The sequence below is a fragment of the Chelonoidis abingdonii genome, chromosome 3 (assembly GCF_003597395.2).
Source record: "Chelonoidis abingdonii isolate Lonesome George chromosome 3, CheloAbing_2.0, whole genome shotgun sequence".
NCBI classification, from domain to species: Eukaryota; Metazoa; Chordata; order Testudines; family Testudinidae; genus Chelonoidis; species Chelonoidis abingdonii.
Genome location: NC_133771.1, coordinates 199,598,010 through 199,618,657, shown reverse-complemented (window position 1 = coordinate 199,618,657; position 20,648 = coordinate 199,598,010). Strand labels below are relative to the sequence as shown.

General features: G+C 44.9%; 1 protein-coding gene across 1 annotated transcript; it reads right to left on the bottom strand.

The window, feature by feature from the left end:
* Positions 1–2,000: 2,000 nt before the first annotated feature.
* CNRIP1 (cannabinoid receptor interacting protein 1) lies at positions 2,001–13,332 on the bottom strand. The gene is made up of 3 exons (XM_032785276.2): positions 13,112–13,332; positions 11,859–12,003; positions 2,001–3,479 (listed from the first exon to the last, which is right to left on the bottom strand). Exons 1-3 carry the CDS (start codon positions 13,288–13,290, stop codon positions 3,315–3,317), a joined length of 489 nt encoding a protein of 162 aa, XP_032641167.1. The 5' UTR covers positions 13,291–13,332; the 3' UTR covers positions 2,001–3,314.
* Positions 13,333–20,648: the final 7,316 nt, after the last annotated feature.

The following is a 20,648-nucleotide window of genomic DNA, read 5'->3' as shown; positions in this document are numbered from 1 at the left end:
GAAGAAAGCCCAATCCACCTCATCCCCCTGCTCTGGTGGTCTATAGCAACACTCCCACCACGCATCACCCTTGGTGCTCACACTTCTAAACTTAATCCAGAGACTCTCAGTTTTCTGCAGTTTCATACTGGAGCTCTGAGCAGTCATACTGCTCTCTTACAACAAAGCAACTTCCCTACTTTCTTGCCCTGCCTGTCCTCCTGAACAGCTTATATCCATCATGACAGAATCCAGTTATGTGCGTTATTCTACCAATCTCTGTTATTCCAATCACATCATAATCCTTGACTGTGCCAGGACTTCCAGTCTCCTGCTTGTTTCTCAGGCTTCTTGCATTTGTGTATAGCCACTTAAGATAACTCGCTGATCATCCTGCTTTCTCAATATGAGGCAGGAGTCCTCCCTTCTTGCGCTATCCTGCTCGTGCTTCCTCCTGGCATCCCACTTCCCCACTTACCTCAGGGCTTTGGTCTTCTTCCCCAGGTGAACCTAGTTTAAAGCCCTCCTAACTAGGTTAGCCAGCCTGCTTGTGAAGATGCTCTTCCCTCTCTTCATTAGGTGGAGCCCGTCTCTGCCTAGCACTCCTTCTTCTTGGAACATCATCCCATGGTCAAAGAATCCAAAGCCTTCTCTCCTACATGTTTTCCATATCCCTTTTTGATTTGTTCTTAATTTAGGCTTGCCCAAATTATTTGTGTAACAGTCTGTACCCCTATGTTCATCCTTTTTACAGGACTATGATCAATTTTGTACAAAGTATGCCTTGTAAGGTATCATTTAAAAACTCATAATTTGCTGATCATTATTGTCCTGGTGAACTATGTGTTGCAACATTGTATATAAAGTCATAAGATTCTACTGTATGATAGAGCTGGGGGTTCCCACCCACACATATTTTCAGTCTCTTGAACCTCAGCTGGAGATGATTCTCAAAGAAAAGAAAGACCTATAAGAAAGAAGAGCAGATGCCCCAATTGATTCCTCATTTTCTCTCTACCCATGGCATCAACAACACTTGACGAACAAAGGAAGCAACATTGGACTGGGGGAGGGATCCTGACTGAGAGACATTCAGCCAGTAAAACTTCTAAAACGTGGTGAAAGAGACTTTTTCTTTGAACTCAATTAACTTGTTAAGTTAGGCATTAGTTGTATCTTTTATTTTCTTGTAATCAGTTCTGACTTTCATGCCTCGTTACTTGTAGTCACTTAAAATCTATCTTTTGTAGTTAAAAAGCTTGTTTTACTGTTTTATCTAAACCAGTGTGTTTGGATTGAAGTATTTGGGAAACTCCATTTGGGATAACAGGATTTGTTCATATCATTTTCTATTAATAAAATGACAGACTTTATATGAGCTTGTATACTCCAGGAGAGAGCTCGGCACTACAAGACATACATTTCTGGGGGAAAGTATAGGACTGCGAATTTCCTGATGTTGCTTTGCAGTGTAATTCATCAGTGGTTGGCTATAGCACTCATGCTCTGTAACTGGGAATAACTGATATGTTGGAGGCTGTGTGTGAGCTCTCATGAGTGGTAGCTCTCATAGCGAATCAGTGTAAAAAGTACCCCAAGTTGGAGAACTGAGGGGACAAAGCTGTTCATCAGTACAGACTGTACCTTGGGTAATGTCACAACGTGGCAGTGACAAATTCTGTCTTCTGTTTATGAACTTCATATAGAATCTGTATCTGTACATACTACTAAGACAATCCTAGCTGCCTGGGTTCTAGCATTTAGGGTCAGAATTTCTTAGTAGTGACTAGTGATTTTTGGCACTCAACTTGAGACACTTTAAAGGGGCCTGATTTTCAGAACGTGTTAAAACCAACCCTCTAAGTCAGGCCCTTTACAAAGATGTTTCAGGGTGGGTGCCTAAAATCACTAGTCACTTTTGAAAATCTTGGCCTTCATTTTCCTATACTCAACTTTAAAGTCAAAAGTAAGAGAAGCCAGTTAGAGGGCACATGCTCAGAAAAAATATAGATTGTGTCCAAGTCCTTTATTAAAAAGGTCAAAAGTTGTGATTACAATTTACAGACATGACTTAAAAATTATTCACAAAGGTTACAGGAACAACTAATATACCAGAGAGAGAACTTAACCCAGCAGAGACTGAAGATGGGACAGTATAGTAATTTACTTGCTTTATTTATTGAAAGAAGAAATCTGAATCTACGTTCCCCTTTGCCTCTCAGCTGTAAACATTGGGAATTACATGTTTAGCACCTTAAGTCATGATCCTGCAACACTCATGCACAAGTGTGCACTGATGCACTTTACTTACAACTTAACTGTCCTTTTGCTGTCACATGTGTGAGCATTTGCAGGATCTGGGCCCTTCTTCAGAGATGAGTATTTCTGGCTGATATGAAAGTCTGAAGGTTTTAGTACAGTACAGTGATCACACCTCAAAAAATTCATTTCTCTTGAAAGAGTCTACTGATTTGAGCAATATTCCTAGTCTTAAAAAATTGAGACTACCACTGGAACTGATAATCTCGATGAACTCGGAGAATATTAGGTGTGACCATTATATTTTGTTAGAGCAGTGTACATGCTCTAAAGATATGTATCGGCAACATCAATAGATGTGCAATTATGCCTTTAAGACCACAGATTTATTGCTTTTCGGTATGTTTTGTTATGCTAATGGTTTTCATAGTATCACTTGGTTTTTAAAAAAATCACTTCAGAAACTAGGGAACATAGCAAAACAGTGACATTTCACCAAATTTCACAAAAGAGGAAAGCCAGTCACAGCATATTTTACGACATTAACAGAAGACGGAGACTCAGTATGTCCAAGTCTCCCAATATGAAAACGCAACTTCAACAGTGCAGTAGCCCATGTCCAAACATCCAGAACTTTCACTTCTGCTGTCTACCATGACAGGACATAGACAAACTGCACCATGGAGCATGTGTTAAAGACAACACAAATATAAATACAGAAATCATCACTAATATGAAGTTGGATCTGAATTTTACTAATGCAAGGTATTTCACCAAGGGTATTACATCTGGTGATACTGTTTAGTGGGTATTATCCACATCTTGTTGGCACCACAGTGTTTACTTTACCAAGGTGCCTGCAGAGAAGAATACTGCAGATGCCATTATAAGTTTAAGTACTGTGAGTAGCAAGTGTCAAGGTTTAATGGCACCCACTGTATGTATAATGTTGCATGTTATTTGTACTGTGTGGGACAAAGCAACTGTATAGTATGCCTTTGTTAAGGCTTTGTGCTGGTTTAAAGGTAGATTTTTTAAAAAAAAAGATTGTCCAGCAGTGTCCACTTTGCTCATCTTCAGTGGAACATCTCTTTGTTGATCCACATAAGACTGCGTGTCTCATTGGGTTTGCATTCATACTCGATGCTACCAAAGGCGTTTCCCCATTGGCAATGATTTCGTTTGTGGTAGTCATAGAATTTGACTTGCCAGACTGTCTCAAAAGTGCCGATGTCACTAAACTGCGAAGGACAGGGAATAAAGTTGTTAGTAAGCAGCTCAAATTTTTCTCCTCCTCCTCAATGCAGTGTGCCCTTCAACTAAACAGCACATGTGAAACATTGATGTAAGGGTTATTCCCAAAGTAGCAAAATCAAAGATCTTTCAAGGTTGCCATAGTATCCTTCATGCAATCTTTAGTGTCTAAGCATAATTAGTAGTACATACAAGGCCTGATTCTCCCCTGCCCTGCCCCTCTGCCACTCATTTATACTTGTGTAAGGTGAGCGAAAATGATACCATTCTGACCAGGTACCATTTTATACCCACTTTCTATAAGTGCAAGTAACTGCTGGGGGCAAGGCAGTGGAGAATCAGACTCATAATGCTTTAAATGAGGATCCTGCAACACCTGGTGAGGTGATGAAAGCAGGTGATTATGCCAAACACATATTGTGTGAAATATACATCGCCAACATATGAAAGATGGTTTTCCAGCATTGTGCAATGTACTGTGCTAACCATGAGATCTGAAGTTAGTGGGTTACCTGTGTACTTTGATCTGTAAACAGAATTAACTGTAATGAACTTTCTCTTTTTTGCTTTGCCTGCAGTCTTGAGTGTTACCTTATTTTTTCATTTGCAGTGCCATTTAATCTGTAGTTTAATGCAAGTTATTACTATGCGAGCTGTTACTATGCTATCTGTAGACTTCCCTTGGCTTCTATTCCACATTTTTATACCAAACAAGAGTGAGAGAGGCTCCCACTTACATTTTGCTATAATCACTACTCATTGTAATGTGCTGTTGAATCAAAATTTAGGGACAAATGACAGAAGCTAAGAGATAGCAAAGTATATTCTAGTGGTTGCTTAGGAGATAGCAAAATATGAGTGATTGGGTAAGTTCTATTACAATGAAAGAGAATTAAGATTTCAAGTTGTATTGGACTTGGCGTTTGTCTATGAACAAACATTACTTTAAATATGTTATTTAGAAATGAATGGGGCTACAGTAATAACAATTTGGAATTCCAACAGTATGAAATATCTCATGTTTCCCCCTCAACCTATTGCAAGACACCAGTATAACAGCAGAATACGCTTGAATGAGAGGTACAAGGATAGGTTGTCATTTTACTTGCACTTGTATAAATGTGGGAGTTACTCCACTGACTTCAACTGAGGTCCTGCAGATTTTCACCAGCACAAATTACCTTGGAGGTTGTCTTTGAAATGTGGGTATGAGGGTTTGTACATGCCAGCTCTAGGCTCAACAGCACATTATATTGGTGTATGTTCTATTTGCAGGAGACTAACCATTGAAGTCAGTACTACTGCAATGGAATAAGTATTACTATGTTTTTATTGTTCCTTTAAAAATATTCCTATTGCTCATTTTAATAATGACTCTTCTCCATGTGACTGTTTTCATTGCAATCATACATTCAGGAGCTGACCTTTGATCATCCACATACTGTATTCACCACTGGAAAGTCATCATGTAAATCCCTTTTCAGAATGATTCTTTCAGCCAGCCTGAAGAAGCAGAAGCATCAGTGTCTACTCCTGACCGATTACAGCTTATTTCCCAGTTGGGCAGTTATTTTGCTTCTGTCTGCTGTGCAGTTAGTAAGCTGCCACTGCCTAACCTAAGGGACACATTTATTATCTCACCCACCCTGTCGCTGTGGAAGGGACATCTTTTCAGAAGAACTCTGCACCTAGCAATGCCCATTGATAATTAGAATTTAGTCATGACCATAATGGGAGCTACTGGGTCCTGAGTTCTTTTAACAATCGGACTTCAGTCATGGGTGTCGCCTTCATATCTGCACTGTTACAGGAAGTCACAGAAAACAATTCCTGAGAATCTGAAGTTACTGTAGAAGTTCTCCCACACTCTCCCAGTGGCTGTGTTCATTCTCAAGGAACGGACATAGTTTCAGCTACCCAGCCTGGGGGCCACTTGTAACCCAAAGCAGTAGAGGCTGAGAGTGCTGTATAAGCACCGAGCTTAGCCCTGAGGAAAAGGACTGCCACCTGCTGCTCAAGGAACCCCACTTACCAACCCAGGAATGGCATTGCTCGTGGAGGGAAGTGTCAGCCATCCTCATCTGAGAGGACAGTTAATCTGACGTAAGGCCTTGTGCAATGCACTAAAGGAGTTTGCATGTGCATTTGGGGGAGCAGAGAATGGTGGTGTGGGTGTCTGTGAACTTCCTTGGAGAAAAAAAGTCAGTTGTAATACTGTTGATAGGATTAGATGGGCTAGGCCAAGAAATAAGTGATGGGGGTATCGACTTCATAGCAACTGTATGGAAAAGATGGACTGGAGAAATGTACATGGAAAAGAAGCCTTCCCCCACAACCCAGACTACAGAGCTACCCTGAATAGTCCCTATGATATTAATGCAGCCCCACTGTGGGATTCCTGGGGAAGGATAGGATGATCTGTGGATGTTTTGGCCATGCTGTGCCCCAATCCAATCCCTGAGCACAGGCAGCACCATCTAGGTGGCTAAGCAATCTCTACATGGTTCCCCTAAAGTCCCACCATCCTGCACAAGAACTACACCAGTTCCACCACCTAGGGACTCTCCAGGACTGCATGGTTAATAGTGGTAGCTAAAAGAAACTTAGAATCAGAAGGTCCTTTCCCTCTCTTGCAGGTATGTGCCATAGTTCTTTATGCAATCACCCATCTATGTGTTACAGGGCTCAGTAGTTAGTTATTCCCTCAATCCCTCTGAAGTTGGGCACAATGAGTTTTTTTAATGGACTATTTGTTATGGGGGGGTTGTTGTAAGCTGACCAGCTCCCTGTCAATATTGGATTACGTAGCTCCTCTCCCCATGGTGCCTGAGCACTGTCTAGACCATGGTCCCTGCACTCTGAAACCCTTAGTCACCTTCTGGGTGAATTGAGGACTTGCCCTTCCATACAGGCCGGTCCCATGCATCTTGGAATGCAATGGTAAAGGAACAGAGAGCTATCCCTGAGCATCCAGGAGAGGATACCAGATTCTCTTTTGAAGCCACTTGCTGCCATTACCACCTCCTATTAGAACCATTGCTGCCTGAGCACACAGAGTGCTGGGCCTCCAGCATGAGCATCCTCAGCCCCTCCCAGGTGTGTGTTAACAAATGACCTCCCATAGACCTTTCCCATGGTGAGGGCATAAGCAGAGCACCCTACAGATCAAAACCTCTGCTCCTCAATGCAACAAGGAGGGGGCTTCTGGGGCACTGGAGTCAACAACTCCCCAGGGTTACTGTCATTATCAAATGGTGCATGAAGACCTCAGAATCATTGCCTTAGTGCTCTGGTGTGGTGGGGTGGCTGCTCCACCCCCATGTGAGAGGGAGCTACAGTAGGCCAGAGTGGCTGCATAGGTTGGCAGCCAATAAGGAAAGGGTTTACTGGGAGCCAATCACGGCCAAGATTGGAGACAGCCAATCAGGGCTCAGCTTGGACCTATATAAAGGCTGCCCAGGAGGGCAGCAGGCAGTCTCTCCCAGACTTTCAGAGAGGTAGTCTGTCTCTTGAGTGAGGAGACCAGCACCTGGGACAGCACGGTCTGGGCAGGCTTGGGGGGAAGCAGAAGGGAACTCCACCCTGCTACCTGCCAGGCTACAGGCCCTGAGGGAAAGGCCTAACCGGTGCAAAGGGAAAGCAGCCCAGGGAGAGAGGCGCACAAGGGGAGAGAAAGAGGGCAGGAAAGCTGCCACCAAAGGGTTCCTGGGTCGGGACCCAGTGTAGAGGGTAGGCCTGGGTCCCCCTCCTTGTTGCATGAACAGCCAGCAGATGTGGTGATCGTGGGCTGCACCAGACACCTGACACAAGGGATTAGACTTTGGGGTGTGGTTGACCACAGTGGCTGGGGAGTAGAGACAGATTGCTGTTAACACACACACACAGCCCGCCCCAGAAGAGGGTGAGGATGGACTAGGGAGCACTGCCGGAGGGCAGTGGCCTGAAGAGGATGCTGCGGAGAGGGGAGCAACATGGGTCCATATGCCAATCGAAGGTGAGATGATGGACAGGACACCACCAGCAGTGGGCACCCTGCTAAGGACTGAGCTAATTCCCAGAGCAACCAGCGGGAGGCGCCATGGTGGTGAATCCCAACCCTGTCAAATCTGGCTTCCAGTTCACTTCCTCATTGCTCTGCCAATGAGAGCTTCCCTAATGGACACCCTGCTACAAATATAGCTCCATGGTAAAATAGCTCACAGGTTTGTAGGCACGAGGCATAATCGAGTATTCAAGAACCAGAACAACACCTACATAAATAAATGCCTTCCTAGGATCCTGAAAATGCAGAAATAAGATTGCTGCTACAAAGGCCTAACTAAACCAAATCCTATTAAATTTTGGGTTGCATTTTGCAATTTTGGGTTGCATTAACAGAGGCAGAGCATGCAAGTCATGGGAGGTGATAGTACCTCTCTACTCTGCACTGATTAGGCCTCATGTGGAGTACGGTGCCAATTTTGGTCACCACTGTATAGAAAGGATGTAGAGAAACTGGAAAGGATGCAGAGGCAAGCAACAAAGATGATGAAAGGGATGGAATGCAAGTCATATGAGCAAAGGCTGGAGGAACTGGATATGTTTAAAAAAGAGGCGATTAAGGGGGGATGTGAGAATGGTCTTTAAATATGTGAAAGGCTGCTGTAAAAAAAGATGGAGAAAAGTTGTTCTCTCTTGCCACAGTTGGCAGGACAAGAGGCAATGGGTTCAAATTACAGCACAGCAGATTTAGACTAAATCTCAGGAACAACTTCCGAACAGCAGGACAATGGAACAGACAGCCTAGGGAAGTTTTGGAAGCTCCTTCACTGGAGGTTTTCAAAAAGAGGCAGGGTAGCCATCTGTCTTGGATGGTTTAGATATAACAAATCCTTGGCAGAGGGTTAGACTAGATGATCCTTGCGGTCCTTTCTAATCCTATGGTTCTATGATTCTATGCCAGCGACCAACAATTAAACAAGAGTTTACGAAGTCACATAACTGAAATTCGCTATATTGTGCTCAAGAAATAACTTCTTGTTACCTGTTCTGAAAAAGGTTATCTTGGCTGATAAATTACTAGGAATTTTCTGGCTTTTACCCATTCTAATGCTATTTTAAGACTAGCTTATGACTTGAGGCCCAGTCCTGCTCTCTTTATTCAAGCAAAACTGACTGCTTTCAATTAAAGTTTAGCTTGCAGTAAGGAGTCTAGGATTAATCCCTTACAAGGTATCTTCCTTTCCTAGTGTGCATCAGAACACAACTTGTCTGCTGTAGAATTGGACGAGCAGGATAACCATGCACACAGGGATAAAAAAGGGTGGGGGGTCGGAGGGTGGGAAAGGAATTAAAGCTGTATACAAGAAAGCCAATTTCTAAAACCTAGACATTTAAATTGGGCTCCATATACTGCTTAAACAGGCAAATGGACACAAGCTAGTTTTCAGATTGGACTGTCTAAAGTTAAGTGCCTAAATACAGATTTAAGTACCCACATTTGAAAGACAGCTCTTAAGACCAAATCCTGAGAGGTGTTGAATAGCTGCTTACCAATTTCAAATCCCATTGACTTCACAGTACCTCAGTATTTGATTCTAAAGCTGCTGTTTGAACAAATATTGTTGTTGCTTCATTTCAGTACCAAAAAAATCAACCTTCAGAAGCCTGGGCCTCCTATGGATTTATGTTAAAATATGTCCAAAGGAAAAATAAACTACTTGTAAGTCTTAAAAATTTAAATGGGAATCTACTTAATTTAGTACAGTGCTCTGGTAAGTGATTTCTTTGAGTGGGTACCTACATACCACAAATGGAAAGATTTTACTCTTTAGATGACTACATATAACAAATGAGTGTCTATATATAAATTCCTCTAACCAGATTTTCAAGGTAATCACAAATCAATATTTAAACCCCTTTTGAAAACATTTCAATCATTATTGACATGAGTTGATGGGGTGGAACCCTTGTGGATAGGGATTGCCGTAGTAATAAGTGCAACAGAAGATGTAGCCTGAGCACACATCAGGATAGCAAGGGCAAAGCTGCAGCTAGAAGTACAGAGAAGAGCAGAAATTTAACTCTCTGGGCCAGATCCTCAGCTGGTGTCCATGGAGCTATGGCAATTTATTCCAACTAAGGTTCTGCCCTCCATCTTTTAAGAAGTAGACAGTGAACACCAAGATGGCTGCACAACACAAACATCTAGAAACCATATACAACTTTTTCTGAAGAGACCTGTGGAAATCTACTGCTTCTCTGATCTTCCTACATTAAACTGACAATATACCTGCTCCCATCTTCATTATTTCACATTTAATTAACTCATAGGGGCTCAGTCTTCTCATCCATCTGAGCAAGTAGTTGGACATTTTACAGTCCTTTGCAGTTTTCCTTTTCAAACAAAGAAACTCAAAAAAGTCATGTGAAAGGTTTAATAAGCACTCAGCCAGGTTCTTTAGGAGGAAAAATGTATGGATTTTTATTTACTGCACAAGCACTCCATTGATTCTGAGTTAGCTCAGGCTTCAGGAAACATCTAGTTCACACTGGGTGTGGGAAGAGGCTTAACAAAATCATTAGCATGCTCACTCCCATATTCATTAATGGTAGTAGTAACTCGATATCCTTAAGGAATAAAGTTGGCTTCTGATTTGCAATAGATTTAGCTTGGCAATAGCTTAATAGTCTATCAACTTTGAAGCGCGCTGCTTTACCCCAAATGCAGAAGTGTCAGGATGCCTCAGTGGGACTTTTTTCCTATGCACAATAAAATATTACAGCTAGGAAGCAATGTTGTTGGAGACCTATTGGTTGAATTCTGCTTTGCTGCTTACAACACATGTACCCTTTGCAGCCAGAGAAAGGTGTACTTTGAAAGATTCAGAAGTGATCTATTCAGACCATTCCAAAGCCATATATATGGTCTCCTGCCCCAAATTCTTCATCTGGAAATTGTTGGTCAGGTGAAAGACCACTTTGGGAATGGTGCCTAGCTAGGGAAGGAAGTTATGGAGCATTGTCAGATCCCCATAGATGCATGAAGAAGGATATTTAGCAATTAGGCTGGTCAGACCTCAAGGTTTCCCAAAATCTTTAAATGACATCTCTTCGTCCCTTTCCCTTAATTTCTTAGCAAATTTCAGTCTGGAGCAAAAAAACCTGAGAGACGAAGCCTGAGATGGAAGTGTCTATACCACATTCCGTAACCTGCCATTTGGACTACTGGGACTATAAAATGTAAGTATGTGATCACAGCAAACTCTTCATATATGGTCTTTAGAAGTTTAACATGACTGTATTTGGTCTTGAAGGTCTTACAACATGCATAATAGCACTCCTTCCCCTAGCCTTTTTATGTCACTGTACCTGGATAATATTGGTGGGGCTGGTAACACCACCTATTATCAAGGTTGCCCAACACTTTCCATTGTTAGACCCTGTGTTTAATTGCTCACAACTTTGCCAAACTTTAACAATTGTTTTATAGGGGTGGCAAAATATTTAAAAGTCTGTATTTTATATACTAGTAAGATATTACCTGAAATGTAAAGCCTCTCAAGGAATACGTTATTTTGTCTCAATTTGTTTACATCTAGGCATCCAGTCCCACAGCCTTTAGCTATGCAAAATGTAAGGGCAGCAGGATTGAGCCCAGAATAGCAAAATAAAGCCCCCATCCTGCAGTCTCATAAAATTAAGCATGTGCTTATATTTTTTTGTAGTTCCATTGGCTTCAGAGGGAGAAAGGCCATAAAATTAAGTCAGTGCATAAATGTTTTCAGCACTGGCACCTAAGAACCTAAGCGCAAGGCAAGAACCCCATTGACCTCAGTAGGTGGAGGGCTGGGTCCTCTCTGTGGATGTGAGAATTACTTAGAAGAAGAAAATTGATTTTCCGTAAAAACAAATGAGTATTTGTTATACCAGTGTCCACATAGAACATAGAGGGAAGGTGTGGCATGCTATTTGAAACATGGTTTGTTAAGTTAGGGGGGACTTTGTCTAACTCAGGAGCAGCTCAGTGAATTGAGCAATGCAGGGGGTCAGGTAAAGTCATCCCTCTGCAGTACTTCTCAGTGAGACTTGCAGGTTCAATGTCACCGGGGTTGCTGTGGCTAAAGTAAGTGATTTCAGTGCGTGGTTCTGCTATGGCCTCTTTCACGCTTTGCAAGGATATTATATGCAACATCTTAAAATCTACACTTTAAAATAAACAATGACTGAGATTTAGAACAATGAATCCTTTCTATGTTTTCCCATTTACCAGCTGCCAGAATCTCACCCTCCCCAGATCTCATTCAGTTCTTGACTCCCTTATCTCCCTTGCCTCTGTATGTACTATAGTGTCCAGCATGTGCTGTCCATGCTCAGAGAGATGGTACCTGTATGTTGACCTGAAGGGGCTGTCTTTGCCCACTTTTGGTGTGAGGCACTCCTTCTGTATCGTAGATTCCCGTGTAACAGACAACCTGGGGATCTCTTGATTTCTCTTCCAGGAGGATGTTCACTCCTCCTATACCCATAGTCCTGAAATAGACAGGCCTGAAGCAGTTTGAAACAACCCTTGTCCCCAAAACAATTACAAACACAAACCCTGGACACTTGCTTTTATCACCCAAGCTGATGAAATCAACATGAAGGTGGAGTGCCCAGACATTGCACACATACAGTCTGGGGGGAGTGGGGTCACTCATGGGGTTTGCACAGATTATATTCCATGCAGGAAAGCACAGAAACACTTGTACCCTGCTGTCTCTGCAGAGGCCTGTTTTATGGTATTCTCAATAATAAGAATAAAAAGATTGTGCTGCTGACTCATTTTGGCTGATGGTGCCTGATTTGGCAGGCTGAGTATTAACCTGGAGAAGAGACATTGAGTATAATTCAAAGGTGAAGGTTTGACTTATTACAGCTGGGTGTTAGCCATTTGAATGGGCTTTTCAGTGTGAGGATCGCTTTTCTTACATAGCCCTTCTTGTCCAGCCAGAGGCAGAACACATCCCCTAGTCCCCAACACACATCCCTTCTTTCTTTCCATCCCTCCCCCATTGGTGAGCCAAAAGATTGCAGAGCAAGTAGAACCGCTTCTCCTTCCAGATCAAACACTTGGAAAAACCCATGAGGGAGAACTGGAGCAAGCCTGGGAGGCTTCTTAATTGGGCTGATCTCCAGGAAGCTGCTCCGTGGGGGGTGGAGAGGGAATTCTCTTTCCCTATCTAAGGAAGGAAAATGTATTTCTTTGGAAAGAAAACACACACACACACCCTTTGCAGAGATCCACTGTAATTACACACACACACACAGCCTTTGCAGCAATCCACTGTAATGACACACACACAGCCTTTGCAGCGATCCAGTGTGATTACACACACACACACACACACACACACACACACACACACACACTTTGCAGAGATCCACTGTAATTACAAAGGGAGGATGCTGAGGTAGCAGCCGGGGACAGAAGTGCCCCACCCAGAGACAGGGCCCTCCAAGTAAGGGATGTGTGTGGGGAGGAACAATGGAAATCCTGCGCTGTCAGCTTGCCAGGAAAAAATATTAGTTTCTAAAAATAGCCCGTGGGCAGGGGAAGGAGGCCGGGAGCAGCGACAGACCCGCAGTGCGGTGCACTTACGTGGCATGCACGACCCCCGGCTTCAGCACAACCTCGACCGTGTACTTGGCCCCTGTCAGGAATTTGATGGTCCTGTTCTGGTCGAACCGCTGCCCGTCCACCTTGAAATACACCGGCCCGTCGTTCGGCTGGATTCTCAGGGAGACGCTGATTTTCACCAGCTTGGGGATCTCGCCCATGGTGTCCCAGCGGGGGCTGCGCGGCTGCCCGGGACTGGAGCGAGGGATGGAGGAAGAGGAGAAAGCAGGAGGAAGAGGAGGGGCCGCGTCAGACCCGAGCCAGTCCAGCCCTTCCCAAAAGCAGCTGATGAATTTTTCTAATGGGGGTGGCTGGGAGCATCTGCACTGAGGCTCCCCCCCGCCCTTCCGTTCTCCCAGCCGGATCCCATTTGCAGCTGGTCACATTTCAGCCCGTTTCCAGGGAATTAAGCCAGCCCTGATTGCACCCGCCGTAATCCACTTTTACTGCGGGAGGGGCCCGGCCGTCCTTGCCCAGCAAGCAGCAGCCGGCGCGGCAGGAGATCGGGAACGGTACGGAAGGAGAGTGAAACCAGAGCCGAACTGGGGAAGCAAATGGAAGGGCTCCGCGCAAGGATTGTTATTCCCTAAAGGCAGAGCGGGCCCCCTCCAAACGGCAAAGCGTGCGAGAAGATGATGGTTTTTGCATTACATCTACACACACAGTCTGAGTTTGCTCAGTTTCCCTAGTGCTGGAAAGGACTCCAGAGATGATCCATGCACCATATTAATGACACCCACGTATCTCCAGCTTCCCTGGAGGGCGGTGATTAACCCTGGGAAAACAATCTAGTCCAGACACAACAATACCGGGTCACACACGAAAAAGAGAATGGACAGGGGTGGGGCAGGGATTACAGGGACTGGATTAATTCAGAGGCGGTCTTTTTACCCTTGAAAATCGGGCGGGAGCCCTTTTCAAGTGAGGGGAGATAGTTTAATTGATGAGACTTTTAAATCTACTTCCACTGCTACATCATTAACTGGGTGTTAAGTCTAGTAGAAACGGCGCTTCCTGACTAATTCCTACTCTGGTGCAGTGACTGAGCATTGGCTACCTTGTCTTATGAATCTCTCATTAGGAGAGGAAAGATTCCCGAGTAGGACTGCAGTGCTTCTGAGCTTACTGCCCCGGCTCACCCCCTTACAGTTAGATTTCTCATTCACTTGGATGCTGGGGGATCTAGCTGTGTCCAGTCAATAGGTAAGGAGTCCGCAGGCAGAAAAGAGAATTCGAATTGTATAATAATAGTTTGGGGCCTGAAAGTGTTTACAGGCCTGTCTCATCTTCTGCTGGGGTTAGGTTCCACTGTCAGCATGTAAAGTGACAATCCGTATAGTCAAAATTACATTGAGTATAATGGGGGGCGGAATCGCTCAGACTTCAGGTACAGTATTGCCATTGTTATTTTTTTCTCTTTTGTTTTTGCCCACTGCACAAAGCTGAATTCGCGCATGTTAAATGTGCTGGAGATGAGACTCTCCTTTGTATACAGGTGTGTGTGTTGGGGGAGGGGACTATTTGGTCATGATTTGTGCTTGGCATAGTTACTAAACTTGGGGATCCCAAATGAGGCCTATGACTGGGGTAATCCGAGTTTCTACTTTCCAGACTGTTACTCTGTACCCAGCAAAGCAATGTCTAGCTATAGTTCAGTGCTAGCTATAGGGCAGTGGCTCTGGAGGAGGAGCTGGGACCTGCTTTCAGCACCATTGCAGCGGACAGTTACCGGCAACTGGTCTGCACCTGGGAAGACTTGGCTAATTTTACACAAATTGTGTCCATGCAGCGATTTAGACGTTTTAGCCCCTCTGGCTATGGGCCCTGAAGTCTTAGTCTTTCCTCCACTAAACCTCCCCCTGAGTGAGAAGGGATCAGAGACGTCAAGGTTGAGCCTATGAAACAGTTGTTATTTTGTCTCCTCAAACTGGAAACAAGCCAAACCGGGTCTGCAAGCAAGGCACAAGAAGGGTTTATTTGTGATGTTGGTGTTTGGATAGCCCCTTTTCCTCTCCAGCTGGATAACGGGTGTAACTTCAGGTGTTTGACAGAGCCTGCCCCTCTTTTAGAGATGTGACTTTATGTGGCGTTTGCATCACGTGTGATGCAGCGTAGGAACAATGCACTCGGTCACCCATTCAGCAATGTAGACTGGCTGCAGAAAGCCAGGCCCAGCATCCGCTGCTATCCCCATCCACATTAAGACTTCCAGACCAATTTCCTGTATGATGTGGATTCCTTTCATCTGACCTCCAGGGGAGTGGGGGGTGAGGGAAGCTCATCAGCAGGCAAGCTAAGCAGAACCGAGAACTTCCAGCAGCCACGCAATACATTGTTGCATATGCACTTTTATTGAAAGGAGAGATCTATAGAAGTGTAAGGATGATCTAAATGTCACAACTCATTCTCTCCAGTAACAAAATGCAACACTGGAAAGTTTGATGAAGGTAATAGTGTGGCATGAGGCCCAACTCCTGGAATAGCCAATGATGCCTCAAGAAGGTGCATTGGTACCATGGCAATTTAGCAGGCCCAGGAGTCACTTGGCAAGGGCGTGACTGTGGTAACCACTGCTTGGTGAGGACATGGCAGGATTGTAGTAGCTAAGCCTGGGCTACAGGGGGTTTGCCGGGGGGGTGGGGATGTGGCCTATGTGTTACTTTCACACATTAGGGCACCCCACCTTTTCCCAGTCCATAGGGCTCCAGACAAAAAACACCCACTCTTACCCAATCTGTAGGGCTCGGGGTGTAACTAACCTGGTCAATTTAAGTAACCACACCCTTTCCCAATCCGTACGGCTCCTGGTGTATACTACTTCTGCAGGTCTGCAGGACCTTTTACCAGTGAAAGAGCCTTACACGGTAATATACTCCATAACCTCTATTTATTAACCATCACCAGAAACAAACTGCACACACTACACATACAGTGCTCACCACTCCCAATAAGACACATGAACTTTTCTTGATGGCCAGTCAGGATCAGGTCCATCTGGGGGACTCCAGTTTCTGCATGGTGTTATTGGCACAGTGTTGAGGTCTGGCAGCTCTGATCTTTGGGGCTGTGTCCTGGAGTTGATTCCAGTTTATATAGTGAAATTTGAGTCCCTTTTAGTTATACCTTAACCAATTATTATACTAAAATGTTACTAACCAATCCTAACACAGTGTAACAAAATTCTCTAACCAATTATATTCCACTACTCTAATTAACTTACACCTAGAAAAATTAATTATACAGCAGACAAACAATTAAAGAACCAGACAGAGACCATACAGATAAACAATAGGGAAGTGGGGACCATAATGACAAAACAATAAAGAAATGAGGATTTCACAACCACAGCTATTGATCAGTGATTTCTTCACAGACAGAATGCTGTCAAACTAAGTTTTTTAAACCATCTTAACGTCTGTTTCTTTATCTGGTGATAGTGGGTGCCATTTGATGGGTTCTCCTTCTTAACACCCTGATATTACATTGTTTTAATATAATTTAGATGGAATGTGAGGATGTGAATTCCTGCTTCTCAGCTAATGGCTGCTGCTTGGCAGCTCCTTTAATCTGACTGCAGATGAAGGGTTTAGGCTTTAGGCCTTACAATATGGCTGCAGACAAAGGCCTTATCCCATTCCTTACCTATGCCCCGCACCTCCCCAGCCCTTCCCCCATGGCGTGGGCTGTGTGTGCAGTGAACTGCTGCCAAGTCCCAGGCCCAGCTCATGCACCACTCCCTGCATTAGCCCAGCTAGCAGTGGTGATGGTGGGAACTTCAGCTCTTGGGTTCACTTGCCACATCTTCACAATAAATGAGGCTATGCTATTAAAAGCTATTCAATTATACAGTGGGTGGGGTGGAAATAACTGTTTTTTGGTTTGGGCCGCACCTGTCAAAAAAGCCACCACTGGACTTGGGTGAACTGTGAGAGAACCTTCGACTGACTGTAGTGTGGGAGGCCTCACCCCCAAGCTGTCTGATACGACCGGTGAGTAGCCATTATAAGGGAAAGCCTCCAGTGCTTTGTCTTAGCTCACATCGTTAAAGAGCTGTAGCTAGATGGGCTTCCAATAAGGCACCATATGACTCTTTCACTGAATTGGAGTACAAGGTCAAGAGAGTCTTTCTGCCTCGTACTCCAGCAACCCATCAGAGCAAGCACACCAAGCGAATCAGTCAGAAGGGCCCCTTGCTCAAAGCAGAATACAGACAGATGGAAGAAGAGATGCTTGAAGACAAGATGCATGAGTGTGTGATGGGGTGTAAAAACATCACACTGGAACTGAAGGGGTTAGGGAGTAACTCTGGGCCCAGGTGACCCCGCCCATCTGGAAGTGGAGCTTAAAAGGGAGCCAGACAGCTCACAATGGCCTATGGTAGGGCCGGGTGAAGGATCTACCCTAAGTGCTCTGGAAGATGGATGCTGCAGAAGCCTTTTCCAGGAAGCCGGCACTTGCCTGTTCAGCCCTGAGGGGCTGAAGGTTCAGTTACTCTCTTTTTTGTTACTACTTTGTCTCAAGCTGTAAGATATTGGCAGGGTCGTGAGTGGTAGGAAGAGGGAGAGAGAGGCAGCCTTAAAGCACTCCCATGTGCTAGTCATTGTTGCCTCTTACAGGGCCCTAGGCCAGAGCTTGGAGGAATCCTGGACTCCCCTACCAACAACCCTTATTATGAAAAGCATGAAAATCCTCACTTCCAGTCTCCCTCTTGGGAAGCTAGGGGAGGAAAAAAACTCTGTAAACTCTGCAACTGGGACTGGACACAGGCAGGGGCCAAAAGACAGACTGAAGTTCCCCCCAGTTGTGAGGGCGTGGGACCCAATATGATCCCTGGGACTCTGTTACTCCATGGAGGGATAAGGCTAACTGGTGACCTGACCAGAGGATTGAGTCAACACCCACCAAAAGCCAGACCACCACAGGGCATGACAATGGCCAGTGAGAGACACTAGAGGTGGGGAAAGTAGCGACATAGTGTTCTCACTACTAGGCAATGTTGCCAATGAGCACTGCCCATAACAGCTTGTGTGCCCCTTTCCACACTGTGCATGCTTCAAGAATTTAGGAAATAATTTTGTAATCCAGTACACTCCCAATTCTGCATAAAGGGCCAACTTCTTGTGCTGTTGAGGTCAGTGGCAGAATTCCCATTGACTTCAGTGGCTCCAGGACTTAGTGCCGAATTTCTTTTGGGAAGGTGTGTGTATCGATAAGTACTTTAAAATTCTGTTAACACAAGACACATAGGAATTGTCATACCAGCTCAGGTCAATAGACTCTAGTGCAATATCCTACTTCCAACAGTGGCCAGTATCAGATGCTTCAGAGAAAGATGCAAGAAACCCTGAAACTAGCAGATGTGCATAATCTGCCTCTATGAAGGTCTCCTCCTAATTGCTAATAGTTAGAGATTGCCTGAAGCAGAAGGTTTTATATCTCTTCCAATTTTTTGTTAGCATTTACTATTGTGACTCTGAATATTCTTGCATCCATATAATTGTCCAGTCTGTCAAGCAGAGGGTACTGTAGTGGGTTCAAGTGGTTCCTCCTTGTCAGCCTCAGAGGGTGGTCACTCTGCCTCACTATGCCACCTAGTGGCTGACAGCCACTTGACAAAGGATTAGCGTGGTATGTGTCAGTAAAGAATCTAGGGCCCTGGCCCCTTTGGGCAGGGCAGGGACAATTAGCAGTCTTTAGCCCAGGTCCCTGGCTGGGGCAGGTACAAACACAGTCAGGCTCTAGCTCTCTGGGCAGGCAGAGCAATATCAGTCTATAGTGGCTGGGGCTGACAGCAAACACAGTCCAGCTGGCCTAAGGTGGGTAGGCTGCCACCCCAGGGGTGAGATCAGCAGCAGGAGGTAGGGAGACCCGGGCCCACCCTACTTCACTAGCTCCCAGCTCAGGGCCCTATCAGTGGCAAGTGGCTCCACCACTGGGTTAGCAGGGCTCCTACCAAAGCACTCTGGCTGTGGTTTCAGCAACACAACCAGACTAATGTCTGGTTTCCCTGGTCTATTTCCTATCCCTACTTGTTCATAGTGTCCTGTGGCTCATGTGTCCTTGATCTCCTTGGGGTACTTGGCAGCCAGCAGTCCTGGCAGCTCCTTGGGGTACTCATCTGGTGGCAGTCTCAGTAGCTCCCCTCTCTCAGGGTTGTCCTTCAGGGGTTGGCACTGCTTGGTCCTTGGTCCAGGAGCTGGCAGAAAGGCAGAGGCATCTGACTTCTTCCTTGGCTCTGGCCCAACTGAGCTAGAGGCCCCACCTCTTATATTTCCTGTTATGCCCCTCTGCTTCCAGCATGTGGTGGTGGGGGGGGAGGGAGCGGGATGGGACTGGCCTGGCTCCACCCACCAGGGGGTAAAGAGTGATTCCTCCCTGTTAGCCATGGAGTAAGGTCATTCCACCTCACTACAGTACATTAATGGCATAGCTCATAAGTAACAGCCATGAGAATTTTTCAGCTAATTCACCTATTTTAGCACTAAAATATATCCTCCCTTCCTATTTTTAAGGATTGCCTGCTCACATTCCAGTGCAATGTAGCACCAGTAAGACAAACAGAAGATCAAACAAACTGTGTCCCTCTATGTGTCTAATTTATTTAGCAAAGTGTTCTCACTGTAGTGTTCTTGGAGAACAACAAGAAAGGGTATTGCTAAACACCTGAACAGATACAATGAAGATCTTACAGTCACATGTGACCACCATACAATACACTTCTGCATCACATAATGTCATGTACAGTTCTAGGTGTGTGTTCTGAGTTTGAGAGAAGAGATGAATGGGGCAACTCACACCTCTCAGAGCTTATCGCCACAGTCAGTTGCATTAGCAGCACTGCAGTCAACAAATGACTGTCACAGAGAGCAAGAGCTCCAACATGGGGAAGTTGTTACATGGTGAAACAATGGCATCTCACAATGGACAGTCAAACAGAGGACTATAGAGCAAGATAAAAAGGGGGAAAGGGTGGTTTATCCTAAGTATAATGTGGTAAGAGGGCACAGATAGATTCATAGACTTTAAGGTCAGAAGAGACCATTATGATCATCTAGTCTGACCTCCTGCACAATGCAGGCCACAGAATCCTACCCATCCACTTCAGTAACAAACTCCTAACCTATGTCTGAGTTATTGAAGTCTTCAGATTGTGGTTTGAAGACCTCAAGCTGCAGAGAATCCTCCCGCAAGTGACCCGTGCCCCATGCTGCAGAGGAAGGTGAAAAACCTCCAGGGCCTCTGCCAATCTGCCCTGGAGGAAAATTCCTTCCCGACCCCAAATATGGTGATCAGTTAAACCCTGAGCATGTGGGCAAGACTCATCAGCCAGCACCCAGGAAAGACTTCGCTGTAGTAACTCAGATCCCATCCCATCTAACATCCCATCTATGGATATTAAGGAAGGTCTTAGGGGGAAAAGCATTTTAAGAGTGTGGGATTTCAAAACTGCTCAGTGTTGGCCGAACTCAGCCCCCTTTTGAGTCAGTGTAAATCTCCCATTTATGTCAATGGGAGAGGT

Excerpts from the sequence above, each read along its gene's own strand:
- CNRIP1 (XM_032785276.2), bottom strand. The coding sequence starts at position 13,290 with ATGGGCGAGATCCCCAAGCTGGTGAAAATCAGCGTCTCCCTGAGAATC. Across the intron at positions 12,004-13,111 it reads CCGGGGGTCGTGCATGCCAC|GACTATGGGTATAGGAGGAG; the intron begins GTAAGTGCACCG and ends TGTCTATTTCAG. Across the intron at positions 3,480-11,858 it reads CCCTTCAGGTCAACATACAG|TTTAGTGACATCGGCACTTT; the intron begins GTACCATCTCTC and ends TGTCCTTCGCAG.